We start from the raw sequence: 20928 nt of genomic DNA on the forward strand, positions 1-20928 counted from the left end.
AAAAGATCAGAGTGCCTATACTGACAGGGATAGGGTTATATTTGACAAAAGATCAGAGTGCCTATACTAACAGGGGTAGGGTTATATTTGACAAACGATTAGAGTGCTTATACTAACAGGGGTAGGGTTATATTTGAGGAAAGATTAGAGTACCTATACTGACAGGGGTAGGGTTATATTTGACAAAAGATCAGAGTGCCTATACTAACAAGGGTAGGGTTATATTTGACAAAAGATCAGAGTGCCTATACTGACAGGGGTAGGGTTATATTTGACAAAAGATTAGAGTACCTATACTAACAGGGGTAGGGTTATATTTGACAAAAGATCATTGTGCCTATACTAACAGGGGTAGGGTTATATTTGACAAAAGGTTAGAGTACCTATACTAACAGGGGTAGGGTTATATTTGACAAAAGATCAGAGTGCCTATACTAACAGGGATAGGGTTATATTTGACAAAAGATTAGAGTGCCTATACTGACAGGGGTAGGGTTATATTTGACAAAAGATCAGAGTGCCTTACTAACAGGGGTAGGGTTATATTTGACAAACGATTAGAGTGCTTATACTAACAGGGGTAGGGTTATATTTGAGAAAAGATTAGAGTACCTATACTGACAGGGGTAGGGTTATATTTGACAAAAGATCAGAGTGCCTATACTAACAAGGGTAGGGTTTTATTTGACAAAAGATCAGAGTGCCTATACTAACAGGGGTAGGGTTATATTTGACAAAAGATTAGAGTACCTATACTAACAGGGGTAGGGTTATATTTGACAAAAGATCAGAGTGCCTATACTAACAGGGGTAGGGTTATATTTGACAAACGATTAGAGTGCTTATACTAACAGGGGTAGGGTTCTATTTGAGAAAAGATTAGAGTACCTATACTGACAGGGGTAGGGTTATATTTGACAAAAGATCAGAGTGCCTATACTAACAAGGGTAGGGTTATATTTGACAAAAGATAAGAGTTCCTATACTAACAGGGGTAGGGTTATATTTGACAAAAGATTAGAGTACCTATACTAACAGGGGTAGGGTTATATTTGACAAAAGATCAGAGTGCCTATACTAACAGGGGTAGGGTTATATTTGACAAAAGGTTAGAGTACCTATACTAACAGGGGTAGGGTTATATTTGAGAAAAGATTAGAGTACCTATACTGACAGGGGTAGGGTTATATTTGACAAAAGATCAGAGTGCCTATACTAACAAGGGTAGGGTTATATTTGACAAAAGATCAGAGTTCCTATACTAACAGGGGTAGGGTTATATTTGACAAAAGATTAGAGTACCTATACTAACAGGGGTAGGGTTATATTTGACAAAAGATCAGAGTGCCTATACTAACAGGGGTAGGGTTATATTTGACAAAAGGTTAGAGTACCTATACTAACAAGGGTAGGGTTATATTTGACAAAAGATCAGAGTGCCTATACTGACAGGGGTAGGGTTATATTTGACAAAAGATTAGTGCCTATACTAACAGAGGTAGGGTTATATTTGACAAATCTGTCAAATATTGCTAAACGCTATAGAGGTTTTGTTATTTGCTTCACCTTTATTTTTTGGGATAACTCTAATTATATTAGATTTCTTTATCAGCGAAGGTTTATTTATTTATTTATTTATTTATTTATTTATTTATTTATTTATTTATTTATTTATTTATTTATTTATTTATTTATTTATTTATTTATTTATTTATTTATTTATTTATTTATTTATTTATTTATTTATTTATTTATTTATTTATTTATTTATTTTGCATAGAATTCAAAATTGATTAATTAACTGATTGATAGATCCATTGAGCGATTATTTCATTGGTTAATTGATTTGCTTTGTGATTGATTAATTTAATGAATTGATCGATTGATTGCTTGCTTACTTTATTGACTTACTGACTGAGTTCACTCATTCATTCATTCATTTATTCATTGTTCGGTTTATTGAATTGGTTAACAGATTCCTCCATTCATCATCTCCGAGAAAGACCCAACCACAGGTGCCGTAAAGTATACAGGACACAGCATAGATCTGCTGGACATTCTAGCGGGGATGAATGGATTTCAGTACGAGATTTACGAGTCCGCAGAGCTGGGCGGAGTGAAGGAGGACGGCACTTACTACGGGCTCTTTGGCGATATTCAGAGCGAGGTACGAAAGGGTTGGACCGTGTGATCTTTAAGGGTGATATTTGCGTTACGTTATTACACAACGAAGTCAGTAGCGAACAATCTTCAATAAGGTTACAATGTCACTGGCCGTGAGAGTCTGGGGCAACGTCACACCACCACCATAGTAGTAGGGTTTTGGCGCAGCTGGCGCAACTTTTTGATCTCCCTAAATTTCATTCCAAAATGGCGCGAAAGTCTCCGCGCACCTCCGCCAAGCCTCGCGACCTGCGCATGCGTGAGTTTGCCAGAGATCTCTTGCACGACCACGCCCACCTGTCAATCACTTTGTCACGTGATAGCCAAGCCCACCCGTCAATCACTTTGTCACGTGACGACCACGCCCACCTGTCAATCACTTTGTAAAAAAACCTGTCAATCACTTTGTCACGTGACGACCACGCCCACCTGTCAATCATTTTGTAAAAAACCTGTCAATCACTTTGTCACGTGATAGCCAAGCCCACCTGTCAATCACTTTGTCACGTGTCGCATCTAGGGGGAGCCTGGGGGCTAGCCTCTCAGCTTCACATCTAAAAAAAGCTTTTGAAAAGTGGTTTAAAGACATGGCTGGTTTGATAGAAATGGAGAACCTGAAGGTGAAAGATCTGAAAGCCCTCGCCAAGGAGCGGGGTATCCCAAGATATTACTGGATGCGGAGAGACGAGCTCGTCGGGGCGCTGACCAGCACGTCACCACCACCACCACCCCGACGGGTTCCTTTACCCAAACTTGTCAAAGGACTGCCACGACCACCCCGCATTACCCCGTCCAACACGTCGGAGAGTATTCTCGACGGCCCGATACCTGAGATTAATGTCCCTATTCTAAAACCCTCCCAACCCCCACGGAGTTCCCGCGTCCAATCACTCAAGCATTTTGCAAACAGGGCGGCCAACTTGATCAAGAGCGAGTTAGACAAGTTTGCGGATTGGATACTATCTTATGTCCCTGAGCCCATCAAAAAGACCGTCAAAGAGGCTGCAGATAAACGGGTCGAACGTCTGAAGGAGAGGATTAAGCGTCTACACGAGGAGGTGGAAGATCGCTTCACACCCAAGGAACAACAGACGGCGTTGAAGGGGTATCTTAAAACCCACGGAATAGCCGGGCAGAGAGGTTACGACCCCAAGACATTCATCGCCAGAATCAAACCGAAAGTCCTTGAACTCATCGGTCGACAAGAGAAGCCTATCAAAGTGAAGTTTATCTTTACTTGCGGGTTTATAAAAGAGGATCCGGCTACAGCTCAGATCGAAGAAGAACTGGGATATTTTCACACAGAAAAGCCCGAGATTGTGACAGAGTCGACTGATCTCTCTGATTTGTTCGATACGATGACAAATTATTTACTCGGATTAGTTGAGCTGTTCCAGAAGCAAGGCTCCGGATGGCAGTTTGACCAAGTGGAATACTTTGACATCAACATAGATCCCTTTGAACCGCTTTCTGGGTCTTCCTATATTCCGCTGCCGCCGAAACTAGCGTCTAAGAAGGCGATCATCAATGTTAAGAACGAGAATGATCACGAATGTTTCAAGTGGGCAGTAATCTCTGCTGTGTATCCTAGGGAGAAAGATCCTCAAAGGTTCAGTAAACAAATGATAGAGAACTCTGAGAAATTCGACTGGTCAGGGATAGAGTTCCCCGTCTCACTAAAACAGATTGACAAGTTCGAGAAACAGAACCAGTATACGGTTAATGTGTTTGGATACGAAACCAAAATATATCCATTGAGAATCAGTGAGAAGGATCCAGATAATGCAATCAACTTACTTCTCATCTCGGATGATGAGACGAATCATTACTGCTGGATAAAGAATATGATGAGATTAGTATCTACTCAAATTGATGAGTTTCATCATACTCGTTTTTTATGCTGTAGATGTCTGAACTCGTTTCGGTGCAAACAATCATTAGAAAAACATTCTGAATGCTGCGGCAATCATGAAGCGGTTGGAATAGAGATGCCTAAGATAGATAAGGATGGAAATCTACCCCAGATTAAATTCAAAAACTACAACAGAAAAATGCGTGTCCCCTTTGTTGTCTACGCCGACTTTGAGAGCTTCACAGAGAATATAGACACTTGCTCCCCAGATGGGAGTAAAAGCTTCACTAAGCAATACCAGAAACACAAACCGTCTGGTTTCTGCTATTTCATCAAGTGTTTCGACGGAGATATATCCCCACCCGAGCTTGTACGATACACAGCTGAATCTCCAGACGAAGATATCCCACAGCTTTTCGTAGAGTCTTTGGAGTCAGACATTAAGAAAATTTACGATAAGTTCAGGTTCCCTAAGAAGGTGAAAATGACTCCGAAGGACAAAATCGCCTATAACGACGCCACTCACTGTCACATCTGTGAGGGTGAATTAGGGGAAGACAAGGTTTTGGACCATTGCCACCTCACCGGAAAGTACAGAGGTGCTGCTCACAACGCATGCAACTTAGATCACAAAATTCCAAAGTTCTTTCCTATTATCTTTCACAATCTGTCTGGGTACGACAGTCATCTATTTATCAAGAACCTTGGTACATCGGAAGGTAAAATAAACTGTATACCTAATAACGAGGAAAAGTATATTTCTTTCACAAAACAGATTGTAGTCGACAGTTTCACGAACAAGGAGGGCAACAAGATTGGTGTTAAACGTGATATCAGATTTATCGACAGTTTCAGGTTTATGTCGGCCAGTCTCGACAGTCTAGTGGGTAATATGTCAAGGGAGTGCTTCAAAAACCTGGCGGAGTACTATGAGGGGGAGGAGCTCCAGCTGTTGTTGAGGAAGGGTGTTTTCCCTTACGACTGGTTCGACGGCTTTAGCAAGCTCGACGCAACACAGCTCCCACAGAGAGAGGCATTCCACTCCAAACTCAACGACACCGACATATCGGAGGAGGATCACCTGCACGCGCGGAGAGTGTGGGAGGTCTTTGGGATGGGGACCATGAGGGATTACCACAATCTGTACCTAGAGTCGGATGTGTTGCTTTTAGCTGACGTTTTCGAGAACTTTAGGGACGTTTGTCTCAAGAATTACGGTCTGGACCCCGCTTGGTACTACACAGCGCCAGGGTTGGCTTGGGATGCAGCGTTGAAGACCACCAAGGTGAGGCTAGAGCTTCTGACGGACTACGACATGTTGCTCATGATTGAGAAGGGCATCCGTGGGGGTGTCTCCATGATAAGCAACAGACATGGGGAGGCAAATAACCCTTACATGAAGGAGTATGTCCCTGACCTACCCACAAAATATATCACCTACCTTGATGCTAACAATTTGTATGGCTGGGCGATGAGCAACCCTTTACCGACTCACGGTTTCAGGTGGATGGGTGACCAAGAGCTGTCAGGTTGGAGAGACCGCCCATGCATTCTGGAGGTTGACTTGGAGTACCCTCACCACCTACATGACTTACACAACGATTACCCACTAGCCCCGGAATCTATCGGGCTAGGCAATGTGGACAAGTTGGTCCCCAACCTTAACGACAAGACAAAGTACGTTATCCACCATGAGACTCTGAGACTTTATGTGAGTTTTGGGCTAAAAGTCACCAAGATTCACAGGGGTGTCACTTTTGAGGAGTCTGCTTGGCTGGAGCCCTACATTGACTTGAACACCGATCTGAGAGCCAAGGCGACAAACGATTTTGAGAAAGATTTTTTCAAGTTAATGAACAACTCCGTCTTTGGTAAGACTATGGAGAACATTAGGAACAGGGTGGACATTCGGTTGGTGACGGACGAGAAGCAGGCCAAGAAGCTCATATCAAAGCCGAACTATCAACATCGCATCATCTTTTGCGAGAATCTAGCCGCCATCCACATGAAGAAGACAAAGCTGATCTTCAACAAGCCTGTCTACTTGGGCATGTCCATTCTGGACCTGAGTAAGACGCTCATGTACGATTTCCACTACAACTTCGTCAAGCCCAAGTACGGTGAGGATGCAAAGCTCTTATTCACTGATACTGACAGCCTGATGTATGAGATCGAGACGAAAGACTTTTACGAGGACATCAGCGGGGATGTGAGGTCCATGTTCGACACCAGCAACTTTCCGAAGGGTCACCCATCTGGTATTGAGGTGGGTGTGAACAAGAAAGTCATCGGAATGTTTAAAGATGAGGCTGGGGGTCAGCAAATCACAGAATTTGTAGGACTGAGGGCCAAACTTTACTCGTACAAGATGGATGAAGGTAAAGAAGAAAAGAAATGCAAGGGCGTCAAGAGAGCAGTCGTCAAGAAGAGCATCGGTTTCGATGACTACAAGGATTGCTTATTTGGTAAGAAACCTCAGATGAGACTTATGAATGTCATCAGAAGTCATAAGCATGATGTTTACACTGAAACGGTGAACAAGGTCGCTCTATCTCATGAGGATGATAAACGGGTCATCTGTGATGATGGTATTCACACCTTCGCTCACGGTCATTTCAGAACGCTATTAGGTGGTGGCTCAGTATCTTCAGGGACGACTTGAAGTTCTTCCCTAACGAACGACCTCCTTGGAGCGCCTTCGGAGAGGTAGTACAACACAGGCTGTCCAACTGAAACAACACTGCGTGATAGATCAAACACTTTTAAACTCCAAATAGGATCTGTGGCTCGTCTGCGTTCACCTCCTTCCTCTTCTCCAGGAGCTAACAGATATCTAACTCTAACCCCTGGTGGTAGTCTAACTTCATCAAGTCCAACAGGCCGCTTATACGTTGGAGGGTCAATATCAACCTCTTTCAAACCAATAGATTTTGCAGGCTCTTTGCCAGTAATTCTTATGGGTTGACTATTCAGAGTTTTCAAAACACCTGGCAATCGTTTCACCCAAACTCTGGACCGATCATCGCTAATCATTTCTTGAGCATACTGATGAGAAAACAACCTCTCCGCCAGTGTTCTATTGGCGCGTTCGACAAAAGCCTGTGCGCGATGGTTCCCAGCCTCGCTTCGCTGGATGGTGACACCCTTCTTTTTCATAATCTTCGTTACCTCTCCCCTAAATTCTGTCCCCGGATCGAAAATCACCGTATGAGGCCATTTAAGTTTTCTGGAGTATATCTTTTCAAACCCTTTAGCAATTCCACTCGAATCCTTGGTAGTCAGTGCTTCTGCATCTTTATATCTCGAGGCAATATCAATCACGACCAACGCGTAACGGTAGGTTTTTCTGCCTACGTTATCGTGGGGCATAAACAACAGATCGGCTTGGTGAATCTGATTAGGTTTATTCACAGTCCAATGCGGTCTGGGGACATACTTTGGAGCTGGGAGATAGATCTGCCACAACGCCTGTTTTTCAAGCCACCTCTTAGCCTCGGCTTCACTGACTTTAGCGACACTAGCTAACTTAGAAATAGCTGAATACCCTTTCCAGTATCCATCGGTGGAATAGTATATTTTTGATAACCTGCTTTCGTTACTCATTTAAAGATTATCTCTCTTTTCTTAAAATAAAAGATGGCACAAGCGATATCAGAAAAAATTAACCCAAACAGGATCCCACGGGAACCCTTCGGCCTGAAAGCGGAATCGTCGCTGAATCGGATTACATTCAATCCCTCATCGGCAAGTCCTGGAGAAACCCTCTATATAAATATTCCAAAACTTGCTGAAAATGTAGTGATTGTTCCAGGTAGTGTATCCTTACTATTTGACTTAAACGTCACAGGACACGCGAATAGTACTCTCGTCAACAACGTTGGTCGGAACCTAGTGTCAAGGCTCAAGATTCTTTTCGGTGGAGAAACACTACAGGATACTCAAAGATACGATCTCTTCCAAACCTATCACGACTTATACTTACAAGCTGAAGATCGTGAGGATAGAATAAAACAAGGTATCTCCTCTGAAAACATGAGGAAGCTCAGGACAAATGCAGGTGACAAAGCAACATCAGATGCTAAGGAAGTGGCTCTTGCAGCAGTTCACAACACCAAGTACTGCATTCCACTCGACCATCCTATTCTCGGCGAGCATGGGGTCTTTTATCCAAAGGCGTTACCTCATCCGCTAATCTTTGAAATTACTCTAGCCCCAGTTTCCGACGTCGTTGTTTATGCTGACACGGTCAAGACTCCAACGTACACAATCACAAACCTCGAGTTGGAATATGCTTGCATCTCAAGTGAATACTTGGCCCGTGAGGCGTTGTCGGCTTATCAGGTTGGTAGAGGATTCTTTTACGAGAACGTCATTCTCCACAAAACGTTCACCATCTCCAAACCTAATGATGGTGTCATAAACGAGCACATTAATCTGCCGAGGAGGTCAATGACAGGGATATTGTGCCTGTTCACAGAGAGCTACACCGGAGGAGCAAGGGATTCCGAAAAGTTTGTCAATCCAAGCATCACATCGATCAACATTAATGTGGATGGCATGCCAAACCGTCTCTACTCCAAGGGGATGACACCGCCGGACCTCTGGGAGTCGGTAAAGAAACGTTTCGGTAGAGAGGGTGTTAAGCAAAAGGATTTTTACGCTAATAACAAGTTTGCTCTGTGGGTCGACTTGAGGGCACATCCAGATAACAGCATTCACGGAGGAGGTCTGGTCTTGAACAACACGCGGGACGGAGTAAAACTAGAAATGAAACGGAAAGTTGGAGGAACGGGAAACATCACCTGCTACATGTTTGTAGTAGCCGACGCGTTGATGGAGGTTATGAACTCGAATTTGAGAGCAATCATGTATTAAAAAGGACTTGTGTGATAATACAAAAAGAATGGAAGAATTACGGGAAAAAGTTCCTTTTCATTGTATTATCACAGGACCTACTAATTGTGGGAAGACAAAGTACCTCACGGAACAGCTCCGAGGGCCGTTCCGGCATGTGTTTGAATACATTGTGTTGATTTGTCCGACTTATGCGAAAAACAAGTCCTATCGTAGATTTGCTCACGGAGATAAACGTTTCTTGGTATTATCGCCGGATGCTAGTAACACCGATGAGATTAACGAGTTACTAACAGATTGTGCGGTGCTATTTTCTGGTACAAATACGTTACTCGTTTTGGATGACTGTGCTGTATCGAAAGATCTAAAGCAACGCTCGAACAAGTTTATCAATCTAGCGTTCTCAGGGAGACACGAAGGATTATCAGTGTGGGTATTGACGCAACAATTAACATCCATAGCAAAGCCCTTCCGTGATAACGTCGCCTGTGTGGTTACATTCCATAATCCATCTCAAATCGGTACCAAAACACTGTTTGAAGATTATGGGGGTGACTTAGACGTCGAGACTCGTAAAAAGTTTGTAGAACTGCTGAAAACTGAAAAGTATTCCAGACTCTGTTTCTGCCTACGACATCCATTCCAACGTTATTTGGAGATTCCTGCCACGCGGTGAGAGCTCGAGGGGCTGACCCCTCGAAGTGGTTTAAAAACATCTTGGTCTACTTACAAAATAAGATGGCAAGCATTGAGGATTATATGGAAGAGGAGCCTAAGTCTAAGGGGAGCTCGAAGGGTGAGCCTCTCGAAGACGATGTTGAAGTCAAACGAGAATCGCTGGCTATTCTCGCATCTCTTGGGACTACGAAGGAATTTCTTGGTGTGGACATGAGTTTAGGGGATATCAAGAAGCTCTCGGCGAAAGACGTCGAAAAGTACTTTGTTCGCTACCAGACTGTCTTAGGCAAACAAGTTACTGATGGATTAGTAGAATCAACACTTCAAGTGGTGTCTCAAGTCATTTCCTACGTGGTTCCTGTAGATGACACCGAAGCGCTTAGCAAAGACTTACAGAACGACGAGTTGGTTAAACGCGAATTGTCAAACTTTGCAGGTCTCTTGGTATTGAAGGGAGGAAGGATGGTAGCACTTGCTAGTGCCCTCTTTCGGGTCGCTAAGCATGTTAAACTAACACCTTCACAGGAGACTTCCAACAAACTTCAAGAAGTTTCAAGCACAACTGAGCAAACTCTTGACCACACCTGAGCACACCTAAGCAAGCTCTTGAGCACACCTGAGCACGTCTAAGCAAGCTCTTGAGCACAACTGGGCAAGCTCTTGAGCACACCTGAGCAAGCTCTTGAGCATGATGTGATTTAAAGATTCTTTATCCAGAGTAAAGAATCATGTCTGACGAAAATCAAGAGGTTGAGCAAATCACAAAGGACCCTCCCCCCAGGAAGAAGAGTGCCGCTAAGGAGAAAGATCCTATAAAAGTCGCTTCTGGTAAGAGAGTTGCCGAATATAATAGGAGGTGTAGAGAAGCACTTGCTAGGGAGATGAAACGCGAGGCGGAGGCGAGTTCAGAAGACGCTGCACGAGCAGAGACACCCCACCAAGAGGGAGCTCGAGGGGATAGCCTCTCGGACGCTTGGATTCCAGAGCTATCGTTTACAACTGTACTGGCTCTAGTCGGAATAGGGCTCACCGCATTGGATATGTATATGCGTTTTTACAAAAAGACGCCTAAGATCAACGCCAACGAGACTGAAACTTTCGAGAGGCCTGCCGCCCGAGGGGCTAGCCTCCCGAACGCGACGCCAAAAATAGGAATGTTGTGATTTAAAGATTATCTGAATCTGTAATAAATAAAATCATGTCAACTGAAAACAAACTTGTGAAAACGATCACCGACTCAGCAGTCATCATCGGATTAGCCGCCGGTATGGGTTATGTTGCTAAAAAGGCTATGAAAGAGTCATTCATCAGCGACCCTTCGTCAAGTGTTACAAACTACGCTAAATGGGTTGCTGTCCTGTCCGGTAGTATGTATCTGAAAGATTATCTGGAAACACAAAAGATTTTGCCAAAACCGCTGTAGGTGACTTAAAGATCTTATAGATTGATTAATAAATGGCGAGTATAGCATTTATGATTGGTGGAGCTATTCTTAATGCGACGGCATTCGTTGGAGGGAGTTACCTAGCGAGATACTTATCTTCTGACGCTACTCATGTTGATAAAGAAAAAATAAGACACGATAAAGCGCTTGAAAAGTATCAACAAGCAATGGGTGATTGGCAGAAAAAACGACAGGAATATCAGGATTGGTTGGGGGAAGAATATAATAATAAACTTCGTGCAGACCAGAATGATAAGGAGACCGATCAGGCTTTCAAACTATACGCTCAAACACATCCAGATTTTGATTTGAAAGAGCCTGAGCTCTCAGATTACTACAGACCAAGTAGCAACCAAAAGATGGGAGAGATGGCATATGTTGGAGGTGGAATGTTAGCTCTTGGCTATGTAGCGAGTAGGTGGATATGAGCCGGCACGACTTAAAGATTTCTTATTTTCAAACAAAATAAGAAATGGATATAGATTTTGATCCCACAACAGAAGAAGGTAGAGAAGATTTGAATACTACCGTGGACGAAGAATATGATTCTCTTCTTCCAAACGATGATGAGGGAGTAGAACCATGGATTAAAAGGATCTCAACTAGATTCGGTAGAGCTACAAGCCACGTGATAGGGAGGTTGCGTGATTTATGGAAAACACGAAACCCTGGGAAGGCTGTCCCCGAGTACATGGAGTTACAGAATATGGGGGGTTCTTCTTCAACGGACGCACTTAGGGTAGACCTTTTGTTATCGAAATATCCAGATCTTGATGAAAATTTAGTTCAGATTTCAACGGATGAAAGAGGGAAACAATTCATTTCCTTCTATTCTGCGAGAAAAGGTGGTTGGACTAGACCAGAAAGGTTGTATAATGAGGATAGAACGGTGCGGAAGAGTGTTGACGACAAAATCAGATCCGGAAAGTACAAGCAAATTCAGATTCAACTCGATGAACTAGACGCTACAGGTAATACACTCAGAGAAGAAGAAGAGAGAAACACCGAGCAAATGAGAAAAAATAATGAGGAACGAAGTGAAACAACTAACCAAGAAAGACTAAGAGCTATAGATCGTAAAAATGAAGAGCTCAGCGAAAGAAATTCTGTCATAGATGAGACTTTGGAAGAGAATCAATTGGAGAGAGAAAATCTTGAAGAGAGAATGCCGTTGAAAGATCGTGTCAAAGCGATTTTTAAGAAATACGGATTTACAGTCGCTGCTGTCGTTACCGCTGTGGGTGTTGTTATCGGTGTTATCGTCTCTAACCTGAAGACGGGTTTGACAAGTGTTGTAAAAGGCGTTGGAGACGGTCTTAAAACAATAGGCAAGAAATTAGGAGAAATACTCCCAGGAATGGTTGGTGCGATAGCTAGTTTCATCTTTAGAACGGCAGGTGAAGTTGTTGGCTTTTTAGCTAAAAACGCATGGCTTCTCATCGTCGCTGTCGTCCTGTATTTCGTAGAACGATTTAAAAGGAGACGGAAATCATAACAAATGGTATTACTCTACATTGAAGGGAACGTTGGTGACTTTACCGTCTATTTAGAACACCCTATTGAAAAGCCGCGGTTTATCGCGCTGCGAGGATGTGCGTTTCATAATCGTTGTAACAGTCTCTCAAGCGAGGGAACGGTCTCCAACGGTGAGAACATTATCCTTAGGATCCCCGCGGGGCAGTATACGATCGAGACGCTAAAACGTCAAATAGATGGGGGTATGCGTCTTGGTGAAAAGTCAGTCTCTATTAGAGACTCGTCACTCGAAGTTCATCGGAACGTCGTGTTGAATGAGCCGCTCGCCTGCCTGTTAGGACTCAAGACCAGGGAGCTGGAAGCAAACACTCGCCACGAGATAAAGATGATAGGTCACGAGGCTATTTTTATCCACTGCGATCTTGTGAACGCGTCCGACTCCCTCCAACAAGGGGCGCCCTCACAAATCCTAGCAAGTGTAGAACTTGATGAAGGAAAGATATACCTCAATCCAAGCGATCCGGTACGGATTAGTACCACATCAGTCGGTTACGTGAGTAGTCTCCGTCTTAGTATAAAGGGCGGTGACGGAAACACAATAGAGCGCGGTCTCTACCCGATACGTCTAATCTTAGAAATTACTTAAAGAATAAACTCTCCCCATAATAAAGCTATGGAAGAGTACAACTCGATCTACCCGAACGTACCCCGAGGGGTCAGCCCCTCGGGTGATAACTTCAGACTCCAAAAGACCCACGATGTTTTGGGAAGTTTGGAGCAAGAAGTTAAACATTACGAGAACGTGAGGAAAAAGTATAAACGAGGGCAGAGCGTGTTTTCAAAGTTAAGTGTGGTCTTAGGACTCTTATCCGTCATTCTTGGGTCTAGTGGTTTGGGGACTTCTCTGTCAGGTTTGGGCATCATCGTTGGAGTTCCGTTGGGTGCTTTGGCTGGTGTTTTCGGTCTCACCTCTGTAGGCTGTGCGGCGGTTTCTAAACGGCTGTCGCAAAAAGTCTCCAAGCACGACCAAACAGCGGCGATGGCAAAGGCAAAAGTAAATAGCATACGCGACCTGGTCTCTAAAGCTTTAAAAGACAACAAAATATCAGACGAAGAGTTCTCTTTAATCTTGAACGAGTTGGACAAGTTTGAGGCTCTAAAGCTCCAGATCCGTCAAAAGTCGGTAAGAGAGGACGAAAAAAACGTAAACATTACCAAGCTGAGGGAAACAGTAAGAGAAGAGATTTTGAAAGACCTGGCGAGTCGACCCGCTCGGTGAAATTTCTGTACGAGAGAACTCCCGTCGGATGGATCTATGAATTGAGATGCGTAAAGGACTGATTTAAAAACATCTTATATGTCATATAAGATGAAATTTACAGAATTTGTGAAAAGGTACCCCTACTACTCACGCTTAAGGTTCTCTGCCGACGAGCACGGCAATGCGCAATTCGTTTTCAATGGGGACGAATACGATCCATTCGACAAGAATGGGAATCTAGTCAAAACGTTATATCACTTCCCTGGTAATAGCTGGAAACCCGAGAATATCCAGGATTTTCTAGTCGCCGACGACACACAAGCATACAAGGAAACGATCCAGCAACTGTTTGGGTTCCCAAAACAATACAGACTAGACGCGCGTGCAGAGTACAAGATATTGCCGTTGGACGAAAACCCTACGAGAAATAATTACGTCTCTTTTGATGTTTTTATAACACCAAAGGTGAAGACACACTTTGTTTTTAGGGACATATTCACCGACAGCTTGCTAGTATTCAGAACAGCAAAGGAGGCTAGTAGGTGGCTCGACGCCCCGAACCTCAGTTATTGGAGTCAAGCCTTAAATTTTGCTATGTTTTGCGCGACTGCTGGATGTGGTGTGACGCGTGACATGATTGACGGCTCTCAAGTGGGGTCATTCTACAGATTTCACATCATTTTCACTATCAGACGAATATTAAACGAGCTACAATGCCCTCTTCCAAAAGATAGGCTCTTTAGTTGGAATAAAAACTTCTACAGCGAAGCGGCTTACCAAAAACTAAGAACAGAATTCCGAACTGGTGACGATTTCCGGTTCCTCGGACCGATAAATCATGGGTTAGGGAACGTTTATAATTATGATTATCACGGCTTGTCATCTTCTAACGACAAGTATAAGCCTTATGACACCATTGATCAATTACACGACGAATGGGACGCTGCCAAAAGCGACCACGAACACATGAATCACTTTGAGATCGAATACCTGAAAGATCTTAGAACTGGGTTTCAGTATGAGTGGTTCTTTCCGGAAAAATCAATGGGGTTAACCAAAGCTGGGTTGTCTAGGATAAACCAGAGCATCGAAGCCTTTGTTTACTGTATTCTAGGCGCGCAAGTTCAGACCCGGTCGTCAATCGTTGGTGATAGCGGTTCAGCTCAGGAAACGAAACAGGTCTTTTCGAAACTCTTTGAAAGCGCGGTGGTGGAAAACAGTATATCGAAAAGTATACAACGGTATCAGTTTGCTTTACAACAGGCGAGACAAAAACTAGACCTGGCTTTCGCCCTCGGCTGTTGGTTAAGTCCATCGTATCTTGTGATAAATAACAACACTTCGATCGCTGGCTATAATAACAAGTTACAAAAAGCCACCACAGATATGAAACTGGGGTTGAATCCGATAAATAACGAGATAAAAACGATCCCAAAACATAATATGGGTCATTCAAAGATTGTGTTACCTCATACCGAGTCAGTCACGGCTCACAAACCGGAACCGGAGGCGAAAACTAACCCAAAGCCGGACGTGATTAAACCCACGAACACACAGCACGAAACTAACCTTGCCACGATCACAGCCTTTACGGCTGGTTTAGCTTGGTATCTATTCCGGTAACATGCGGGGTGCATGTGGACGGATGTGACGTACCGCAAGAAGACAATACCTGTTCACGTGCCAAACAATAGACTGCATACCAGACCACCCTGGCGACCGCGAACTCCCAATGTAAATACAAAACCTATTTTCAGAATCGCTAGTTGTTAGGGCGATTAGGAATGTATGTGTTTTGTAACGTGAGACGCGTTACAAAACTGAGTGGGTCAATGCTAATTTCCGTTACACGTTCTGCAATGGTGCTTTTGTCTATCGTGTTCGCATATTTGAGACCCTCCGCATAACTTACAAAAGGGTCTCTGTTTGCCGTGTCCACACATCCCTTTCCCCTTGCAGTCTTTACAGACATATCTTGCTCGTCTGTGCTCACAAATGCTACCGCCGTTACATTCTCTGCACCGCGTTTTTCTCCGGTTGTGAGGGCAGATTTGCGATCCGTGACAATCTTTGCAATAATATTTCACTCTACCATGAAGACACTTATAATCCGTTGTTCGCTTTACGGGGGATACTTTCGGGTCTTTCACCGTTTGGTTCTCCATTTCTATCAAACCGGTCATGTCCTTAAATCACTTTTCAGTTTTTCACGCCTCGATACTCACCCTCCTAGCCGGCCGACGTCTACCTGGCGAAACACTCTTCCAACATTCCCTTCTCTTGCTCATCCATGCACCAATCCCAAAACCTGTCTGGGTGCCAAGCTACTGGCATTAGTTCGTCCTCCAGCTTTCTACGGAATCTCACCTTGTGTAGCTTCTCCGGGAGCTCCTCATGCACGAGACTCCACCCCCAAGCTGCACGTATCACCGCGAGAATCTCGTGTAGACCTAAGAATCGCGCGTAGTTCATATGTACAATGAGATCGGTCGCGCCCCACTCCAAGCACATCCTGACGACCTCGAGGTTGCCAGATTCGGTGGCTGGTGTTATAGCATAGTCCGGGTCAAACTCGCTGAAGTTTTCTCTCAGCAACTTTAGAACCTCAACGTGACCATTGTACGCCGCCTCAGCGGTGGCCCAACCGACATCGACATCGGCACCTAGATCTATCAACAACTCAACAACCCCCACCTGACCTTCCGCCGCCGCAGCACCCATGGCCTCGGTCATGGCCTCTCCTCCGTCGGCACAATACTCGCCCATCACCTTCAAAACCTCTACGTGCCCGCCTTTCGCGGCCATGGACGCTGGATACATGAAGTCACAGGCGCCCGACTCACAACACATCTTAACGATCTCGGCGTGGCCGTTCATTGCGGCCCTGACCATCGGCTTTTCGAAATCCGTCGCACCCCAACTCTTACACAACCTCACGGTCTCGACGCACCCCTCCCACGCCGCGCGCTCCATAACGGCGTCAAAGTCTGCGGCTCCCCACCTCGCTAAGGTGGCGGCTTGATCCTCCACGGTGAGATTTGTAAGACTTCCAGCACTTTGCATATCCATTTTGTTATTACATCCACGTCTTTAAACCACTTTTTTCGAATTTTTTTAGACGTGTTAATTCACATCTACTCCGAACTGACAGTTTTCTGGAAATCCTGATTTCTCTGGAAATCAGGAAACATCATACCACACCAGGCGTACCCAGGACTGTGGCCACTTCTCTCGCTTTCCTACTGATGGTTAACTCGGAGACGCCCGTTCTTTCGGAGAATTTTTTAAGTGTAATATCGACCCCCTTTAGCCGTACCCAGTAATAGGTTAAAGCGACCGCAAAGGATTGTGGGCGAGCGCGATTCAACTCAGACGAGCGGTTCTTAGATCTGTAGTAGAGCTGGACCACCTCTCCCTTCTGTGCGGGGGACGCCGAGAATCTGTCCATCACGTCGTGAATGTGATGCACAACTGTGGGAGACGCTCCATGTAGTAAGTAATCTTTAGGCGCGTTAACACTAAAGATTTTTAGACCCTTAAGGCAGCTCTTCTTGCTCAATCCAAAAGTTTCCATCAAGGTTTTCGGTGTCTGACACTTACCGGACATCTTGTAGGCGTAGTAGATGCATGCAAAGACGATCGCCTTCCGTGGGTCGCCGCGAAAAATCTGGCCTTTCGTCACCTGAGTGTATATCTCGTTAGCTTTGGCTACAATTACCCCGCTAAAACCCATGTTCTCCACATCCTTGTCAATGTTTCTATCCTCAGACCTACGTACCTGGACCCGACTTGGATTCGAAGACCGTTTGCCGTCGGAATGTCCGTAAAAACCCCATTCTCTTTCGTGCGCGATCACGCGCTGCATCTGTTCCCCGCACTCTAAGCAACTAGTGACCCCGTCTTCTGTGACCAGGTCGTCATGATTGCAAAGGGTGTTACTACTATCCTCGTCTCCCAAGGAGGCTCTACTAGTCTCGTATTTGGTGAGGGCTCGGTCAAACAGTGCAAACTCCGGCATGAGGGTGGGGACGTTAATCCTGGGTACCGGCCCGTCGGGGATATTATATGGTGGTGGTGACCGGTCTTCGGCCGTACGTTCAACCGTTTGTTCCCCCATTTTATTGAACTGTTCACGTCTTTAAGCCACTTTTCAAAGGCTTTTTAGATGTGAAGTCAAGATGCTAGCCTCTCGAGCTGCCTCTAGGCGTGTTGTGTGTGGTCGCTAAGACTTCCGAAGGGGTCCGCGTGAGGGCGGTGCGGTCTAAAGTCTCCACACCTCATTCGTGGACTAGTATCTTACCCATCTTTTTTCGCCATACCGTGGCATGGAGACTAACATTGCTAGAACACCAAGGACAATTGTCGCCGCTCCGGCCACAAACCCAACGGGGTCGAAGCTTCCGTATTCTGAGTCTTCATAGTAATCAGCGTTACAACAGCAGTGTTCAGGCCCCGCATCCGCAGTGTTACTCACATTCACCTCCGGCACCGAACAACCGCCGGCGGTAGCCGCACCATCTCTAATCTTAACCTCCGTCTTTAATGTCATTTTATCTAGGACCCCATACGTCTTTAGACCAGAATAGCCTCCCCGAGCTCCCCCTAGGTGCGACACGTGACAAAATGATCGACAGGTTTTTGACAAAATGATCGACAGGTGGGCGTGGCTATCACGTGACAAAGTGATTGACAGGTTTTTGACAAAATGATTGACAGGTGGGCGTGGTCGTCACGTGACAAAATGATTGACAGGTTTTTGACAAAATGATCGACAGGTGGGCGTGGTCGTCACGTGACAAAGTGATTGACGGGTGGGCGTGGTCGTGCAAGAGATCTCTAGCAAACTCGCGCATGCGCAGGTCGCGAGGCTTGGCGGAGGTGCGCGGAGACTTTTGCGCCATTTTGGAATGAAATTTGGGATGATCAAAAAGTTGCGCCAGCTGCGCCATTTCCCTACTACTACCATAGACACCCTTGAACACAGGTTACCCGAATACATACCAATCAATGGCGGTCGTTTTTTGAAATGGCCAAGAGGGTCATGGGCGAGCGTGTGGGAAACCTGTGCTAATTTTTTCCCAACATTGTGGCCAGAAAAATAGCAGAAAACATGAATTCCTGAACGTTTACTTGGCGTTTCTCGATAAACACTGTAAAACGCGAAAACAAAAAAACGAAGCAGATTTCCAAAATTGGTATGGCCCAGGGAGCGAGAAAAATGGCTGTTTTAAAAACAGAATTGTTTTAATTGGAACACCTATGTGTTCCAACACATCCCATCTTGGTTCTCTCCATTACAGAAAGCGGACCTGACCACGTTACCGCTGACCATAAACTCGGCGCGCCTGCAGTATCTGGATTTTAGCGAGCCCTTCATGCACGTGTCTATGGACCTTGTCACACGCAAACCAGAGGAAAAACAGATCGACATCACTGGCTTTATGACCCCCTATACTATTCCTGTGTGGCTAATGACTATGGCTTGCTGGATATTCGTGACCGGCTGCCTCTCATTGGTCAATTACTACAGGTAACCATAACAACTGTCAATCTAATTAGCTAATTAGCTCTTAGTATTGTGTTTTTCCTGCTCAAAATTCTTTTTGTGACTAAAGATCGCGGGCTTTGGGAAAAAGATTGCACATATATTACTCGGATCCGTTTTAACTGTTATCCGTCTTGCTTGTTATCCGTTTTACCTATTATCCGTGTTTTGACTGTTATCCGTCTTTCCTTTTGTCAGCGTTACTTGTTATACACCTTGCATTTTATCCGTCTTGCCTGTTATCCGACTTACCAGTTATCCGTCTTAACTGTTGTCCGTCTTGCCTGTTATCCGTTTTACTTGTTATACATCTTGCATGTAATCTGTCTTGCCTTTTATCCGTCTTACCTGGTATCCCTCTAGCCTATTATACATCTTGCATGTAATCCGACTTGCCTTTTATCCGTCTTACCTGGTATCCCTCTAGCCTATTATACATCTTGCATGTAATCTGTCTTGCCTTTTATCCGTCTTACCTGGTATCCCTCTTACCTATTATACATCTTGCATGTAATCCTACTTGCCTTTTATCCTCATAACCATTTAATCCGTCTTACTTGGTTGTAGTCCTTACGGCCATCGTCTCCGTGACACAGAAGGGGACGGTGATGAATTCAGCTTCTTCAACAGCTTGTGGTTTTGCCTCGCTTCCATGCTACAGCAAGGCGGTGACGCGACTCCCAAGATGCTCTCTGGTGAGCGTTGCGTGACGTCACGCTAACATTTTAAATGAGTAGGGTGACCTTTAGATTTTCACGTGCTCTTATATCTGATACCGTGAGTGGTGTAATTGCGTGATTGGAAAGTCAATCACGCCGCCATTTCATGCTCCCGCTCAATGCCGTGTGACTCAAAATCCATTTCCCTCGGCTAATTCAAGCGAGTAACCAAGAAATTTTCAATCAAATATCCTCAATAACGTATCAGACTTCATTCGTAGATTGTTATTTTAAAGTACCTTGCGAATACACCTTTGTGTTTTCGATTATAAACAATAACAAAGAAGTGGTGATCGACAGGCATCCCAACGATACCCCACCCAAGTCGTAACGTGAGTTGCATCTTGTTAGACGTGGTAATGTACCAATGTTGTTTTCTTTCTGAGTCGTTTCGTGACTACCTTGTGGTCCTAGTCACGTGACATGATGGCGTGACACCATGGGAATAACTTTGCTGATTTTGTAACGCTATAGGTATCCCGCCAATATCATATCGAGATTGGTACCTTCCTGTCACGCGATACTTGGTAGCCTGATGCCACACCCACCTTTATTGCTTCCCCCTCAGGTCGTATCATGATCCCACTTTCCATCTTGTAACGCAATATTTGAGAGCGCCACAGGTATCCCACATTTACTGCTTCCTTATCAGGTCGTATCGTGACGGGCACCCTGTGGTTTGTCATCCTCGTGTGGGTCTCTACTTACACCGCAAACTTGGCCGCCTTTTTGACCACCTCGTCCTCAGACAGCGCCATTAACAACCTGGAAGATGTCCTCGACAAAGAGTATAACCTCTACATCACCAAGGTCAGGAGTGTTTTCAGAATTTTAAAGCGGCTACGTCACAGGGCTAGTTTTCGGCCGTTGGCCGCGGAGGCAACAGCTATTAGAAAAGAGATAGAGATTATCTGACGAACCGGCTTGAATCTTTAT

At 44.7% G+C, this 20928-nt stretch overlaps 1 protein-coding gene across 1 annotated transcript in view; it reads left to right on the forward strand.

Moving 5' to 3' along the window:
* The window catches only part of LOC5503771 (glutamate receptor 2), a 57622-nt gene that overhangs the window by 30478 nt on the left and 6216 nt on the right, over positions 1-20928 (forward strand). Inside the window, exons 11-14 of the mRNA XM_048733991.1 lie at positions 1976-2167; positions 19029-19258; positions 19841-19968; positions 20645-20802. Of these exons, the coding sequence (XP_048589948.1) occupies positions 1976-2167; positions 19029-19258; positions 19841-19968; positions 20645-20802 (708 nt within the window). The remainder of the gene's footprint in view (positions 1-1975; positions 2168-19028; positions 19259-19840; positions 19969-20644; positions 20803-20928) is intronic.

This window comes from Nematostella vectensis, chromosome 11, assembly GCF_932526225.1.
Source record: "Nematostella vectensis chromosome 11, jaNemVect1.1, whole genome shotgun sequence".
In the NCBI taxonomy this organism is placed as follows: Eukaryota; Metazoa; Cnidaria; class Anthozoa; order Actiniaria; family Edwardsiidae; genus Nematostella; species Nematostella vectensis.